The 14,214-nt window shown below is 54.2% G+C and overlaps 1 protein-coding gene across 1 annotated transcript in view; it reads right to left on the bottom strand.

Moving 5' to 3' along the window:
- NGEF (neuronal guanine nucleotide exchange factor) overlaps positions 1-14,214 on the bottom strand; it is a 101,949-nt gene that overhangs the window by 69,194 nt on the left and 18,541 nt on the right. The window contains exons 2-3 of the mRNA XM_012791604.3: positions 4,753-5,095; positions 246-360 (exon numbers count right to left, since the gene is read on the bottom strand). Coding sequence (XP_012647058.2) covers positions 246-360; positions 4,753-5,020 — 383 coding nt within the window. The 5' untranslated portion in view covers positions 5,021-5,095. The remainder of the gene's footprint in view (positions 1-245; positions 361-4,752; positions 5,096-14,214) is intronic.

Raw genomic sequence — 14,214 nt, forward strand, 5'->3', positions numbered from 1 at the left:
CTATTTTTCAATGTATGTAATATCTAAAACTTTCTAGTTTTGTCACAGAAGAGTAACAATAAGGGTTTAATAAGGTTTTGGTTTTTTTTTAAAGGAAATTGTGAAGTCTTTTTTTTTTAACACAAGCAACCAAACATTACTATATTTTAAAAAAATGACGCCCCGGTAGCCCCATCAAGCCCTGGCGGCAAAGGTCCCTGCCACGCCCTGCACGGCCGGCCGGCGCTGGGTCTGCTGTCTCTTACCTGGTTTCCGCGGCTCCCGGGCCCACCTGCCTCGACACTCTCCAGGGAGGCATTCTGCTCTGGGGGAAATTCAAGGTCAGGGGCTCATTTACAGGTTTTCCATGTTCCTGTGAATCTGTGACATTTAAGAAACGCAGCAAGTTAGAAAACACGCATCTCCCCTTTTCAGGCAGTTCTCTGCAGGCCTAGGCCAGAGGCAGACGCCACCCTGGAAGGGGAAGGAGGTGGGGCGAGGAGGCTGATCCTCCTCCCACCCCTGAAGGGGGACCCGCCATACCTTGGGCTGCGTTTGTGACATGGGATGCCATTGCTACGAAAATTATAATCGTGACATAAGAAGCTTCATGTGCACGTACGTACACGTGCCCATGCACGCACACACACACACATGCATATGTAGCTAGTGCACAAGGGAACACTGGAAATAAGATCCCAAACTTGGAGACAAACCTGGCTAACGTCTTCGAGAGCAATAAAGCCCTAACCACGGGTGCTATTGTTTCTACTGGACAAAAACCATTTGCAACTTGTTGATCTTTTAACATCTAACTTTAAAATGTCCGAGTAAGTCCTAATCAGTATTAAATAATAAGTCAAGTCACCTTCCCCTAGAAGGTCAGCTCACCCGTGGGAGGGCTTGTTAGGGAATGCTCTAGCGGGATCTTGATAGAGCACCCCTGTAGCAGACGGAACGGAGAAGGTCCCACAGCGTGCAGACCCCATCACTCAGCGTGACCCCAGAGCACGAGCGTTTGGTTGCTAGGGAACGGACCTAGACGCTGATGACACGCGGCCCAGCTCCGTGCACCCCTCCCCCTCGGGGTGGAGCAGAGCATTTTCTCCTTGGACCTGGGGTCGGGAAGCACTGGGTCATCTGGGGCATCAACTCCAGGGAGGGAGTCGCTTTAGAAATAAGACTTCGAGTCTCGTGGAAATATTTAGGGCTGGACATAGAGGGCACGGGGGGGTGGGGGGGGGCACGGCAGGAAGAGAAGAGACCCCAGTTCCGCCTGCACTGGCGTCAGCATCCTCGCTCTGCGTGGGGAGCCACAGGGCCCAGGCTCTTTCCCCATCGACCCTGCTTCCCTCTCCAGCCGCATCTCGGACACGGCCCCCCACCCACCTCTCCCTGCACCCCAGGAAGACCGCGCTGACCCCACCCTGGCAGCTGCATCTGCTCTCTGTCTGCTCGCGGCGCCCCACCCCTGCCCTGCCCAGTAGGGTGGCTACTGGCCACGGGGGGCTGTCACGCACTTGGATTGTGCCAGGCGTGGCTGAGGGAGGGAAGTTTTCACCGTACTTAACTCAATTTATATTTAAAAGTAAAAACGCATACTCGATTCGGTTGTTGGGAAACTTTTTAAGGATATTTGGAACAATTTTCGTATGTAAATCTACTTTTCTGACTGTACATTTTATGCAGTCTAAATCCAGATCAAGTATTTCCAATGAAAATTTGGCATGCAAACGGAGAGGGGCTGCACGTATGAAATACTCAACAGATTTCAAAGACTTAGTGCAAAAAAGAAAAAGAATGTAAAATGTCTCATTGATAATTTTTATACTGATCATTAACTATAGGATAAAATGATAATTTTTGCATCTATTGGGTTAAACAAAATGCACTGTTAAAATTAATTTCACCCATTTCTTTGCACTGTTTCATGTGGGCACTGGAAAACTTAAAATGGCACGCGTGGCCTGCAGTGAATTTCCGTGGGACGGCACTGCTCTAACCCGCTTCTCCATCCACATAGGCTTTGGAGCTAGAAGGATCTGAATCCCAGTTCAAGCGATCCCACTCATTAGCTGTGTGATCTTGGGTAAGTGATGCAATCTCTCTGGGCCTCCGTTGTTGTTGTTTTTTAATCTGTAAAATGGGTATGGTGAGAATACCCTTCACGTGCCTGCCTGGCACAGCCACCGGGTAATGACATGTGCTCAACCACGTTGGCTTTGTTCTCTCCCTGGCCGAGTCCTTGCCTGTCCTTCAAGACTCATGTAAAATGTCATCTTCTTGGGGAGTCTTTCTAACCCCAGCAGAAGGGTCCAGTTCTTTGCCTTTACCTGTCTTGTAGACTTTGACACGCGGCTTGCGGTACAATGACATCATTACAGTATTGCGGTTCCTCTAGGGCAGAGACTCCGGCTTTCTTTGTGTGTGAGCGTGTGTTTTAAAGGTATCACTTGGGGAAATTTTCAGACAGACAGTCAGAGAAGTTGAGAGGGTGCTATCAAGTGCCAGCCACTCAGCTTCCGCGACCGCGGCGGCGTTTCGAGCACTGTATTTCTCTTGCTTAACTCGGTGCTCGAGACGTGGCTCTGTTGGTGTCCGTGGGAGGTGGTGACAACCACAGACTCGACGCCCATGGGCGGGGCAGTCGCTTCCCATCCCCTTCTGTCTGCGCGGGCCCTGTGCGCTGCCCCGGCCAACAGAGCGTGCACAAGTGAACTCGCAAGGGCTGAGCCCAGGCCTCGAGCGGCGGCGTCTGCCCTTGCTGTCCGGGAACCGCTGCCGTGTGCGCGAGCCCCGGCCCCCGCTGGAGGATGGGACGCCGCGTGGAGCGGAGGCAGGAAGCAGCCACCGAGGCCTCCCTTGGGCCACCGGGTCCTAACCGCCGGAGAGGTGAGCGAGGCTGTCCTCCCCCTTCCAACCCCAGAGGAGCCACCGGTTGACTACAGAGGCCAGACAGAGGAGCCACCCAGCCAACCCTCAGCATCACGAGAAATAACAGATATGGTGGCTTTAAGTCTCCATGTTTTGAGGGTAGTTTACTGACAATAGAGTTTAATGAATTTTTTTTTTTTTTTTTTTTGAGACAGAGTCTCACTCTGTTGCCTGGGCTAAAGTGCCGTAGCGTCAGCTTAGCTCACAGCAACCTCAAACTCCTGGCTCAAGCGATCCTTCTGCCTCAGCCTCCCGAGTAGCTGGGACTACAGGCATGCGCCACCATGCCCGGCTAATTTTTGCTATATATTTTTAGTTGTGCAGCTAATTTCTATTTTTAGTAGATATGGGGTCTCGTTCTTGCTCGGGCTGGTTTCCAACTCCTGACCTTGAGTGATCCTCCCGCCTCGGCCACCCAGAGTGCTGGAATTACAGGCGTGAGCCACCGCGCCCGGCCTAATGAATATTTTTGAATGAATTCACGAAGTCCCTGGATCTAAAACAGGTGTTGTCATCTCAGCGCACTCAGGGTAGCACACTGTCCGGTGGCGGTGGCCGTGTCCCCAGGGCTGGGAAAACTGGCACACCCTCTGCGGCCCCCGCACACTGTGCAGCAGCCATGGGGCAAGTCACAGGGACAGGGGTCTCTAGCGCCAACCCCTCCCGTTATGGAGGTTTCTGAACCTTATTCTGCTCAACTAATATATCTTGGGCAGGTAAAATAAATGCTCGAGGCACTGGTCTAAAAGATTAAGGGGCCCTGCCACAAAGACATTCCCAAGGTTTGTTTTTTTGTTTTTTTTTTTGTTTTTTTTTTTTGAGACAGAGTCTCGCTTTGTTGCCCAGGCTAGAGTGAGTGCCGTGGCGTCAGCCTAGCTCACAGCAACCTCACACTCCTGGGCTCAAGCAATCCTGCTGCCTCAGCCTCCCGGGTAGCTGGGACTACAGGCATGTGCCACCATGCCCGGCTAATTTTTTATATATATATCAGTTGGCCAATTAATTTCTTTCTATTTATAGTAGAGACGGGGTCTCGCTCTTGCTCAGGCTGGTTTTGAACTCCTGACCTTGAGCAATCCGCCCGCCTCGGCCTCCCAAGAGCTAGGATTACAGGCGTGAGCCACAGCGCCCAGCCAATTCCCAAGGTTTGAATCCCGGTTGTTTTCAAGGCGGCAGGGACTCTGGCCGTCTCAGAGACAGCGGAGAGCAGGGCAGAACCGCAGCTTGGGAATCTCATGTTCCCGCGGGACCCCACCTGTGGGTGGCTCCCAGCTCCCTCCTGGGAGGTGCAGTGGTTGAGTTCTAGAACGAGGATCTCTTTTAGGTAGAAGCCAGTCTAACTGTGTAATAGGGTCAACACTTTCAAACAAGCCAGGCGCAGCGGCTCACGCCTGTAATCCCAGTACTCTGGGAGGCTGAGGCGGGAGGATCACTTGAGCTTAGGAGTTCGAGACCAGCCTGAACAAGAGCAAGACCCCGTCTCTACTAAAAATATAAAAATTAGCCGGGCGTGGTGGCACGTGCCTGTAGTCCCAGCTACTCGAGAGGCGGAGGCAGGAGGATTGCTTGAGCCCAGGAGTTTGAGGTTGCTGTGAGCTAGGCTGATGCCACGCCACTCTACAGGGTGACAGAGTCAGACTCTGTTTCAAATAAAAAAAAAAATGCTTTCAAATGCATCATCATATTGGGGGAATTTGAATTCTTTAGGTAATAGTTTCAAAATGTGCTACCTTATTGCCCCTGCCGCTGATCGTTGTCAGTGCTGCTTACTCTCATTTGATGGGGACTTTCAGCACCGATCACGCTGGCTGGATGTCAGAGAACAGCTGTGACACTCACCTGCCAGGCAGCTGGCATCCTGGACAGGGGTGTCTCTGCCCTTGGCCTTGCTCCTGTGTCTCACGGCACGGTTGAAGGTGGAGTTCCTCTGAATCCGGATGCTGGAATGGGGTTCTCCCTCCTGGGGCTCCTGGTCAGCGTAGGAAGTCTCCTCTCTTTCCAAGAGTGACTCAGGCCTCACCTTGGCTGATTCATCGTCAGTTTTCCATGAACCACTCACTGATGTCCTCCGGGTCTTTTCCAGGTCTTCAGATTCCTTGGTCTCCATGGAAATAGATCCAACTGTTTCTCAGCAGAGCGACTGGAGGTCAACAACGTCCCCGAACTTCACCGGTTCTGAGAGCTTTAGAATAGAAAAAGAGAACGATTTTCAGTTAGAATCATCAGGCTGAATGTCCTATTCAGAGCGTGGGACTCTGCTCGCATTTGGATCTGATGGGATTTGGAATAATCTGCACACGCTGGCCTCCCCGTCTTTGTCAGTGAAAATGACAGCGCTAATCACTGCAATTGGGATGCATTCATGCATCATTGTGTAATTGAGGTTTGTTTACACTATTCAGAGGATGCACTTTTGAGGGGAAATGTCTCAAGTGGCTTGTGTAACTACTTCCAAGTAAACATTTCTTGAATAATTCAAAAGGAAAAGAGCAGCAAAAACAGAGCGAGGACGCCAGGCCAGCAACGCGACAGACGGTGAGTGCCTAGACCCCGAACGGGAGCCCCCCGGGAGCTGAGACAGGCCTGTGGGCCGGTGCTGGGCCTCACAGGGCTAAGTTTGGAGATGGGCAGACTGGAACCTGTGAGGACAAGCTCGCCGTCACCTGGGGGCCAAGTGTGGTTGGCGCACTAGTGGCCTCTCCGATAGAACGCGGTGTGGCCACGGTGGGATGACGAGGCCCTGCAGCCCGTGACATCCCGCATGGGCTGGAGTAACAGAACGGTCACCTCCCTCTGGGTGGCCATACGCCGCAGCGTCTGAACCGGGACTGTTTTCACAGGACAACAGGGGACGACAGGAGCAGCACAGGACTGTGCAGGCAAACGCCATGGCCTTCCCAGCGCAGCCCTCCGCCCAGGCCGGGCTCAGGGCGAGCCACCGCGTGGGCCCGAGTGGGCCGAGGCTGGTGGGACGGGGGCTGGCAGGAGACAAGCTGGGATTCTGTGCAGTGCCAGCCCAGCTGAGGGTCTGGGACCCGAGCTCCCGGGGACTCCATGGAGGCTTCGGGGTGCACAGGCTGTGTGCGAGCACATAGGGTTTTCTGGGTTGCAGGCCCAGAGCTTCTGTCCCAGGGTCAAAGGCGTCAGAGACTCACGAAAGCTTAAGGGCCACCTCTCTGCCGTGTCTCCTGTAAAGCGGGGAGAACAGAACGGAGGGCTGCACCGTGGTGGCTTTGGGAGGAGTGGCCAGGTGCCCAGCGGCGATGCCCCTGCCAGCCAGGGAAGTGGGAGGGACCACCTGGGTACGAGCACACTGGTGTCGGGACGTTGGGCTGGGGGAGTGTCCGAAAGAAAAACCTGTGGTCAGAAACCCCCGACGGACGCTGGCCCGGCCCCTCCTGCTCTGACGAGCGGATCTCCGGCCGCGTGGCCTCTGGCACTCGAGGTTGCTATTGTTACCATCGTCATCGCCGTTATTGTTTCAGGCTGCATCTCAAAAACTTGAGGTATGATTTACAAACAGAATTTTCCCTTTTTTATGAGTTTTGACAAACGCAGGCAGTTCGTGTAACCACCTTGACCTCCAAGATACAGAGCAGTTCCGTCACCCAAAGTCCCCAGCCGCCCCAGGCCCTGGAGACCGTGGCTGGCCTGGTGTCCCTGCGTGTCGTTAGCCTGCCCCTGCCTGGCGCGGGCGTGGAGCTACGGGCAGGTGGCTGTGGTGTCCGGTCCGGCTTCTTCCACCTGGCGTGCTGCGTTCGAGACCTCGAGGTGCCGTGGACGCAGGGACAGCCGCACGACGCCGGGGCACCCCGGCCGGGAGTCGGGGGCCTGGGCTCCAGTCTGCGTTTTCTGAGCTGCCCACTTACCATTGGGCACGTCTGGGCCTCAGTTTCCCACCAAGGAAACACAAGGGCGGTGAGCACTCTGGGCAGCTCCTTCTAGCCCGCTGACTCTGTGATCCAGGGAGGCCCAGGGCCCTCCGAGGAGGCTTGTGGTGTGACCATAGCAGGGGCTGTTCTCCAGCCATCCCGTGTCCTTGACTGAGGAGGCTCCGCAAGCCGGAGGAAACGTATTCCAAGATCTCACCATCGCTAAGACTAGCCCTCCCCCCATGGAGAACTTGCAAAGCTCTAATTCCGCCTCAGTTATTGGCTATTTCAGGCAAATGTGTTCTAAGTCTGGAATGCTTCATAATCGCTTTGATTCATCTATGTCCATTAACTGCAGGAAAGCCCCCCCCAACTTCTAATCCTTCCCTCAAATTCCTCAGTAGCCTTAAGCCCCGGTTCTGTCTATTCCAGAGGTGACTTCAGGGTGGAGGTGCTTGGGGACAGCTGTGGGGCTGGAAGGCAGGGAGGGCTGATGTTGGCACCACACTTGCATAGCGTTCATTCATTCATTCATTCACTCAGCAAACACTCACTGAGCACCGGCCGGCGTCTCCCGTCTGTCCCGGCTCCCTGTTACTGAGCTTCTCCAGGGCGGGCGAGGTTTAGTCTGTTTGGATCAGTGCCGTCCCCGACGCCGGGCACAGCAGCACTCTGTGAACATCTGCTGTTCACAACCGTGGCAGAGTGGCCTTAACGAAGCTCACAGCCTCGAGTGAGTTCAATACGATCATTGTCCCCATTTTATAGGTGAAGAAGCCGCAGCTCCCAGAGCTTTGGTGATTTGCCCGCAATCACACGGCTGGTAAATGGTGTGGCGAGGGTCACTCGACGTCTCTCTGACTTGTTTGCTGGGGGGACTGAGACCCGTGTGACGTGGTCAAAAGATGCGGTCATAAATACTGGCTAAGCCAGGCCTGGGCGACCCAGAGGCAGGAGCGGGCTCTATGCTGTCTCTCCGTGCCAGTTCTGTGGCTCTGGGTGCAGCAGCCAAGAGGGACGGTCAAACCTCCCAGCATTGGGCTGAGGGCGGCGGGGTGCTCTGGGGGGCGGTCCTCCCTGCGTGAGTCAGTGGCCTGGGAGGTCAGGCCACTGGGGAAGGTGGGGGGCCGGGAGAGCTGGCTGCAGGCCCTGCTGCCGGGGCGGGGAGGAAGGCGTGCCTGGATCATAGACCGACATTCCAGTGCAGACATCACCCAGGGCTCTTGTTAAAATGCAGGCTCTGACTCAGGAGGTCCTGGGTGGGGCCCGAGGCCGCATTTCTGACGAGCTTCCAGGGGACACCCGTGCTGCCAGTCCCTGGAGCGCCCACAAGCGGGGCCGGGAAGAGCAGGGCCAGGAGGAGCAGGGCCACAGCGCTGCAGCAGGTGGGGGGGAGAGGTCACGGGGTGGGGCAGGTGTATGTGGCCCAGCCGGTGCCACCCCTGCTCTGGCCAGGGAGTGTCTGCCCCGCTGGGCTGGGCAAGGGGCAAGAGGGCTGGAGCAGGTCCTGTACCTACTGTCCCCTTATGCCACTCATGAGGGAAGTGAGGGTGAAGGTGGAAACCAGAGGAAGGGGGCTCTCTCCCTGGGTGGAGGGCCTTCGGCAAACGCACACGAGGCACCTGCTCTGAGCAGGCCCCTCTGCGTGCCAGGGACAGCCCAGTGAGACGGGCCCGGCCTTCCTGAAGCTCTTGGGGGCCTCGGGAAGGAGAAAAGGACTGCAGAGCAGAGAGCAGTGGGGAGACCTTTGCCCGGAAGGTTCTGGTGAGGAACACGTCGTGGGGAGGCCGCAGCTCTGGGACCAGGGTAGGCAGAGCTTCCCTTGAGCTCAGTCCCTGGAGCTGGGGCCTGAAGCTATGGCTTCAGCCCAGTCGGGAGCCTGGGCTCCAGGCCAGGGGCTGCCCAGGCGACACTGAGTCCTCACCAGTCTCTTCAGGGAGGGACGGGGACAGCTGGGGAGACTGAGGCATGCTAGTGGCGCAGGGGGGGCATGTGGCCGGGAAGGGCGGCCTGACAGGGCAGGAGAGCCAAGGTGCGTGAGCTGTGACAAGAGGGTTTGAGTGCGCAGCCCCGGGGCAGGCGTCTCCCAGGGAAGATGGAGCTGCTGAGGCAAGAGGCCCCTGAGCAGCCGAGCCCAGGCCACCGGCATCATTTCCACGTCATGCCTTGAACTGGTCCCTCAGCCTGTTCCCAGGTGAAAGGCACGGTTGCCTTGGGCTGTTGGCAACAGAGGCTGTTCCCTTCCGGTGTCAAAGTGGGCAAAGCTGGACGGGAGGGAGGGTTGTGGACAGGGGAGGGAGGAGCAGAGGAAGCTTCTGGTTTGGCAGAAAAGCCCCCGCAAGGAAGGGAGGTGCCCGGGAGCCGCTCTGCGTCTGAGGGTGGCCGCCACTGAGAATCGCCAAGGGAGCCCTGGAGCTGCAGAAAAGCTGGGGAAGCAGAGGACAGCTGTCACCCCAGCCCTGCAGGTGGCTACTCCCCGGGAGCCTTTTGTTGTTCTGGGCATGAACACGGGTGAGGAGGGGAGTGAGATACCCAAACAGAGGGGGGAAAGATCATGGGGGAATTTAAAGTAGAAACCCAGAAATTGGGGAGCGAGGGCGGGCGGGGTGGGAAGAGAAGGGGCAGGAGGGGACGGGGAGTCAGGCCTGGTTGGCTGGCGCTTGGCATGGGGCAGTGGGCAGGGCCGCCCCTCTATGTTGTGGCCACTGGAAGAGGCAGAGGGGGACACCCGGCTGTGAGGGAGGAGGGGTCGATGCAGAAAGTGGCAGTGTGGTGCCTGGAGGACAGGGGAGACTCTCGTTCCCATGGAAATACCTGGAGCAGGTAGGGGCGGGGTGGGGGTGGAGTGGGCGGGGGGGGGGGTTACAGGTTGCAGGTGGTCAGCGAGGCCTCTTGGAGATGTCTGAGCAGAGGCTGCCGTGAGGAGGCTGGGGCAGAGCTTCCCTAACTGGGTTTCTTGAGCTGCTTTTGGCTCGAGAGGGGAAAAGTAAAGACCCCTGCTTCTCCTTGAGGGTGTTGAACCAAGACACTGGGAAGGAAGCAGAGTGTGAAGGGGAGTCTGCTGAGGTCAGAGAAAGATGCCATGTGGCCAGAAGCTGGACTTGAAAGTGGTCCATTGGTTGGGGTCCAGCACAGAACTACCCAGAAAGTGACTGGAAGGTTAAATACGAACGACAGGAACAGCTCATTGGGCACCAACTTAACAATCATAGTTTCTAATCCAAACCTCTCTCTTTTTCTTTTGAGACAGAGTTGCCCTGGGTAGAGTGCCGTGGCGTCAGCCTAGCTCACAGCAACCTCAAACTCCTGGGCTCGAGTGATCCTCCTGCCTCAGCCTCCTGAGTAGGTGGGACTACAGGTGTGCGCCACCACACCTGGCTAATTTTTCTATTTTTAGTAGAGAGGGGGTCTTGCTCTTGCTCAGGCTGCTCTCGAACTCCTCAGTTCAACCAATCCTCCCACCTCAGCCTCCCAACGTGCTAGGATTACAGACCTGAGCCACCACACCAGGCCCCTTTTTATTTTATATTTACAGAAAAGCTGCAGGTGCTGGGATTTAAAAGCAGCACTTCAAGGAACCCAAGGGCTCTGAGCCCAAGATTAAGAAGTTAATGATTTGGAGCTGGGCACACTGTCTGTGTTTTGTAGTCCCAGTTATTTGGGAGGCTGAGGCAGGAGGATCGCTTGAGCCCAGGAATTCAAGGCTGCAGTGAGCTATAATGAAGCCACTGTACTCCAGCCTGGGAGACAGAGCAAGACCCTGTCTCTAAAAAAAAAAAAAAAAGTAAGTCAATGATTTGGGTATCTGTATATTTGCACATGGTAGGTGCCCAGTGTAAGAGATTAAATGAATAAAAATCAGGCAACGAGGAACTAGGACGCAAAGTTAGAAAGTGCGAACGGATGGGGAGGACTAGGAAGGCTCCCAGGATCCACCAGCCGCCTCCCTATTTGCCAGAGGGACAGGGACTAGCTGGGGTCCCAGAGCTTCAACAGCAAGGACTAGAACCCTCCCATTGCCTGATGTCTGGTCCACGTGCTCTTTTCTCTTCTCTTTCTGGCATGTGTAGGGAGTTTGGGAATTTGTCCTTTATCATCAGAAGACCAGAGCAAACTCTTGGATGAGAGCAGCTCGAGCTGACCCCCAGCTTCCAACTTTCCACTAATATCCGATGCACTCATACAGAAAAACAGCTACCTCTGTGTCGCAAGGCAAAATTAAGAATCCAATTTATTGGCAGGACCAGCAGGCTCTTCCACTAAATAATAAATAAAATTAAGAAGCACTGCTGATGATTGACCTGTGCTTTAAAGTTCTTTAAAAAAGAAGACATACAAGTGGGCAACAGGTGTATGAAAAGGTGCTCAACGTCAATAATCATAAGAGAAATGCAAATCAAAACCATAGTGAGGGCTGGGCGCGGTGGCTCACACCTATAATCCTAGCACTCTGGGAGGCTGAGGCAGGCAGATCGTTTGAGCTCAGGAGTTCGAGACCAGCCTGAGCAAGAGCGAGACCAAGTCTCTACCAAACATAGAAAAAATTAGCCGGGCATGGTGGTGCATGCCTGTTGTCCCAGCTTACTTGGGAGGCTGAGGCAGAAGGATCGCTTGAGCCCAGGAGTTTGAGGTTGCTGTGAGCTAGGCTGACCCCACGGCACTCTAGCTAGGGCAACAGAGTGAAATTTTGTCTCAAAAAAAAAACAAAAACCCCAAAACAAAAAAAAAAAGACATAGTGAGTTATTATCTCACACCTAATAGCATGGTGATTATTAAAAGGATGGGAGAGCACAAGCATTGGTGAGGAGGTGGAGAAAAGGGAACTCTTGTGCAGTTGGTAGGACAGTAAATTGGCCATTATGGGAATGAGTATGGAGGTGCCTCAAAAAATTAAAAATAGAACTACCATACGATCCAGTAATCCTACTGCTGGGTGTACGCCCAAGGGAAATGAAATGAGAATCTTGAAGAGATATCTGCACCCCAATGTTCGTTGCAGCCTTATTCACAATAGCCAAGATATAGAAAGAACCCAGATGTCCATCAACAGAGGAATGGGTAAAGAAATCGTGGCACATATATATTTAATACAATGGAATATTATTCAGCCATAAGAAAAGAGATCCTGCCGTGTGTAACAACCTGGGTGAGCCTGGAAGGCACCATGTAAGTGACAAGTACTGCGGGATCTCACTTACATGAGGAATCAAAAAAGTCAGACTCCTTGAAGCAGAGAGTAGAACGTGCTTGCCAGGGCCTGGGAGTAGGGGAAACGGGGGAGGTCTTGGTCAAAGGGTACAAACTCTCAGTTATAAGATGAACAAGTTCTGGGAATCTAAGGTACAGCCTGGGTAGTGATCGATAGACTAATGAGTTTGATTATGATAATCATTGCCCAATGTATATATCTGTCAAGGCATCACGTTGTCTACCTTGACTATATTCCATCTTTATTTGTCGATTAAATACCTAAAGGAAACTACATGTGTACAGTTTTATAAATCAAAAGGCAAAATTAGATGGAACCGACATAAAGCAGGAGGCGTAAAACAGGGTGGAAACGTCACACGACACAGAGCAGGACTCTTTCCTGTGGCTCTGGAATTGCTATTAAGGCCAAACAAATTCCTGCTGTGGCTCAGTTCAGCCAGCAGCCCCGAGGGGTTGCTGAAGCATGACCCTACAGTAATCCCTCTCCTTGATAAAAGGAAGGAGGGAGAAGGGAGGAGCTGGGTGTTTTGGGGGTGCCATAGCCTATGCAAAGAGGACGGTGGCTCCAAGGGAGCCCTGGAAAAGACGGGGGGGGGCGGGGGGGTCCCTGCAGGAAGGGGAGGCTCCCAGCTGGGAGCTTGCAGGGCTGTGACCTGTGGGCCCATTCCAGAGTCTCCTGGGAGGGGTTCTGGGAGCCCAGGGCCACAGTGCCTTGTCCTTTTTGTCACCCCACCCATGCTTCCTGAGATGTGAAGCTACACTGGCTTTGGGTCAGAGGATTTCTGGAGACAGGAGCTGTTGGATGACTTTGTACCATGAGGCTCAAAGGGACCATGGCCTGCATCCTTGAAGGAAATGGGTCCCCTCCCACCCCTGTCTTTGTTCTCCGCAGCCTTTGGAGCAGTCTTTACACAAGAAGACCCCGGAGTTCCCTGAGGGTCCTTGGAGCCCAAAGGCCAGCAAGTGGCAGGGGTTGGGGGCCAACAATGGGAGGCCCCAGCTGTAGAAGGGGCTGGAAGCACACATGCCCCTCTGGGGCCAGAGGGAGATGTGGTGGCCCCTCTGGGAGGGATGGTCTCCAGCGTGCGTGCGTGTGTGCGTGTGTGCATGCGCGCGCATGTGTGTGTGTGCGTGTGTGTGTGTGTGTGTGCGCGTGTGTGTGTTGTGGGGAGGTTCAGATAAACACTAGCTAAAGACAACCTCCAAGACCCCATCAGGGGAGGTGCCAGAGCAAGGCTGAACCAGAGGGACACCTCCAACCACAGGTGCATAACCAGCCAAGGAAGGAGACTGGGGCATGCTGGTCCCGCCCCTGCCCCACCCCTGGGGAAAAGGAAGGGGGAGGGGTGTCTTCAGCCCAGCTCATCTCCCACTCCCCTGATAGTCTAGTTCCTGCTGGAGGGAAGAGAAAAGAACTTTGATTTGTATGAGATTGAACTTCGGAAAATTTGAGCATGGTTAAAATGAGCAAAGGATATAAACAGCTCACAGGCAAGTCAATACAAATCACCTTTAAAAACTCATGGAAAGAACTCAGGAGGCTGAGGTGGGAGGATCATTTGAGCCCAGGAGTTGGAGGCTGCGGTAAGCTGTGATGATGCCATTGCATTCCAGCCTGGGCAACAGAGCAAGACCCTGGGTAGTGGTGGAGGAGGAGGAGGAAGAAAAACTTGTGAAAAGGTTTCCAACCTCCTGCCTCATAATAGGAAAGAAAATCCAAACCATGCTGAGATCCCTGACCTCACTATAGTGGCAAAAATGCAAAGGTTTGCAAAGCAGTCCATGAACCTGGGGGGCAACACGCAGCCCCATCACTGCTGGTGGGTTTTAAATCGATTCCATCCCCACAGGGCAGTTTGATAACGTCTGTTGAAATAAAAAGCAAGGCCAGGCACGGTGGCTCATGCCTGTAATCCTAGCATTTTGGGAGGCTGACGCAGGAGGATCCTGGAGGCGAGGAGTTCAAGACCAGCCTAAGCAACATAGCGAGACCCCATCTCTACAAAAAAATAACAACAAAAGGGCAGGTGTGATGATGTGCACCTGTAGTCCCAGTTACTAAGGAGGCCGAGGCAGGAGGATGGCTTGAGCTCAGGAGTTCAAGGCTGCAGTGAGCTATGGTGATGCCACTGCACTCTAGCCTGGGTGACAGAGTGAGATCCTGTCTCAAAAAAAAAAAAAATACTAAAAAATAAGCAAACATGCTTTGATTGGCCC

Source organism: Microcebus murinus, chromosome 8 (assembly GCF_040939455.1).
Source record: "Microcebus murinus isolate Inina chromosome 8, M.murinus_Inina_mat1.0, whole genome shotgun sequence".
Classification (NCBI taxonomy): Eukaryota; Metazoa; Chordata; class Mammalia; order Primates; family Cheirogaleidae; genus Microcebus; species Microcebus murinus.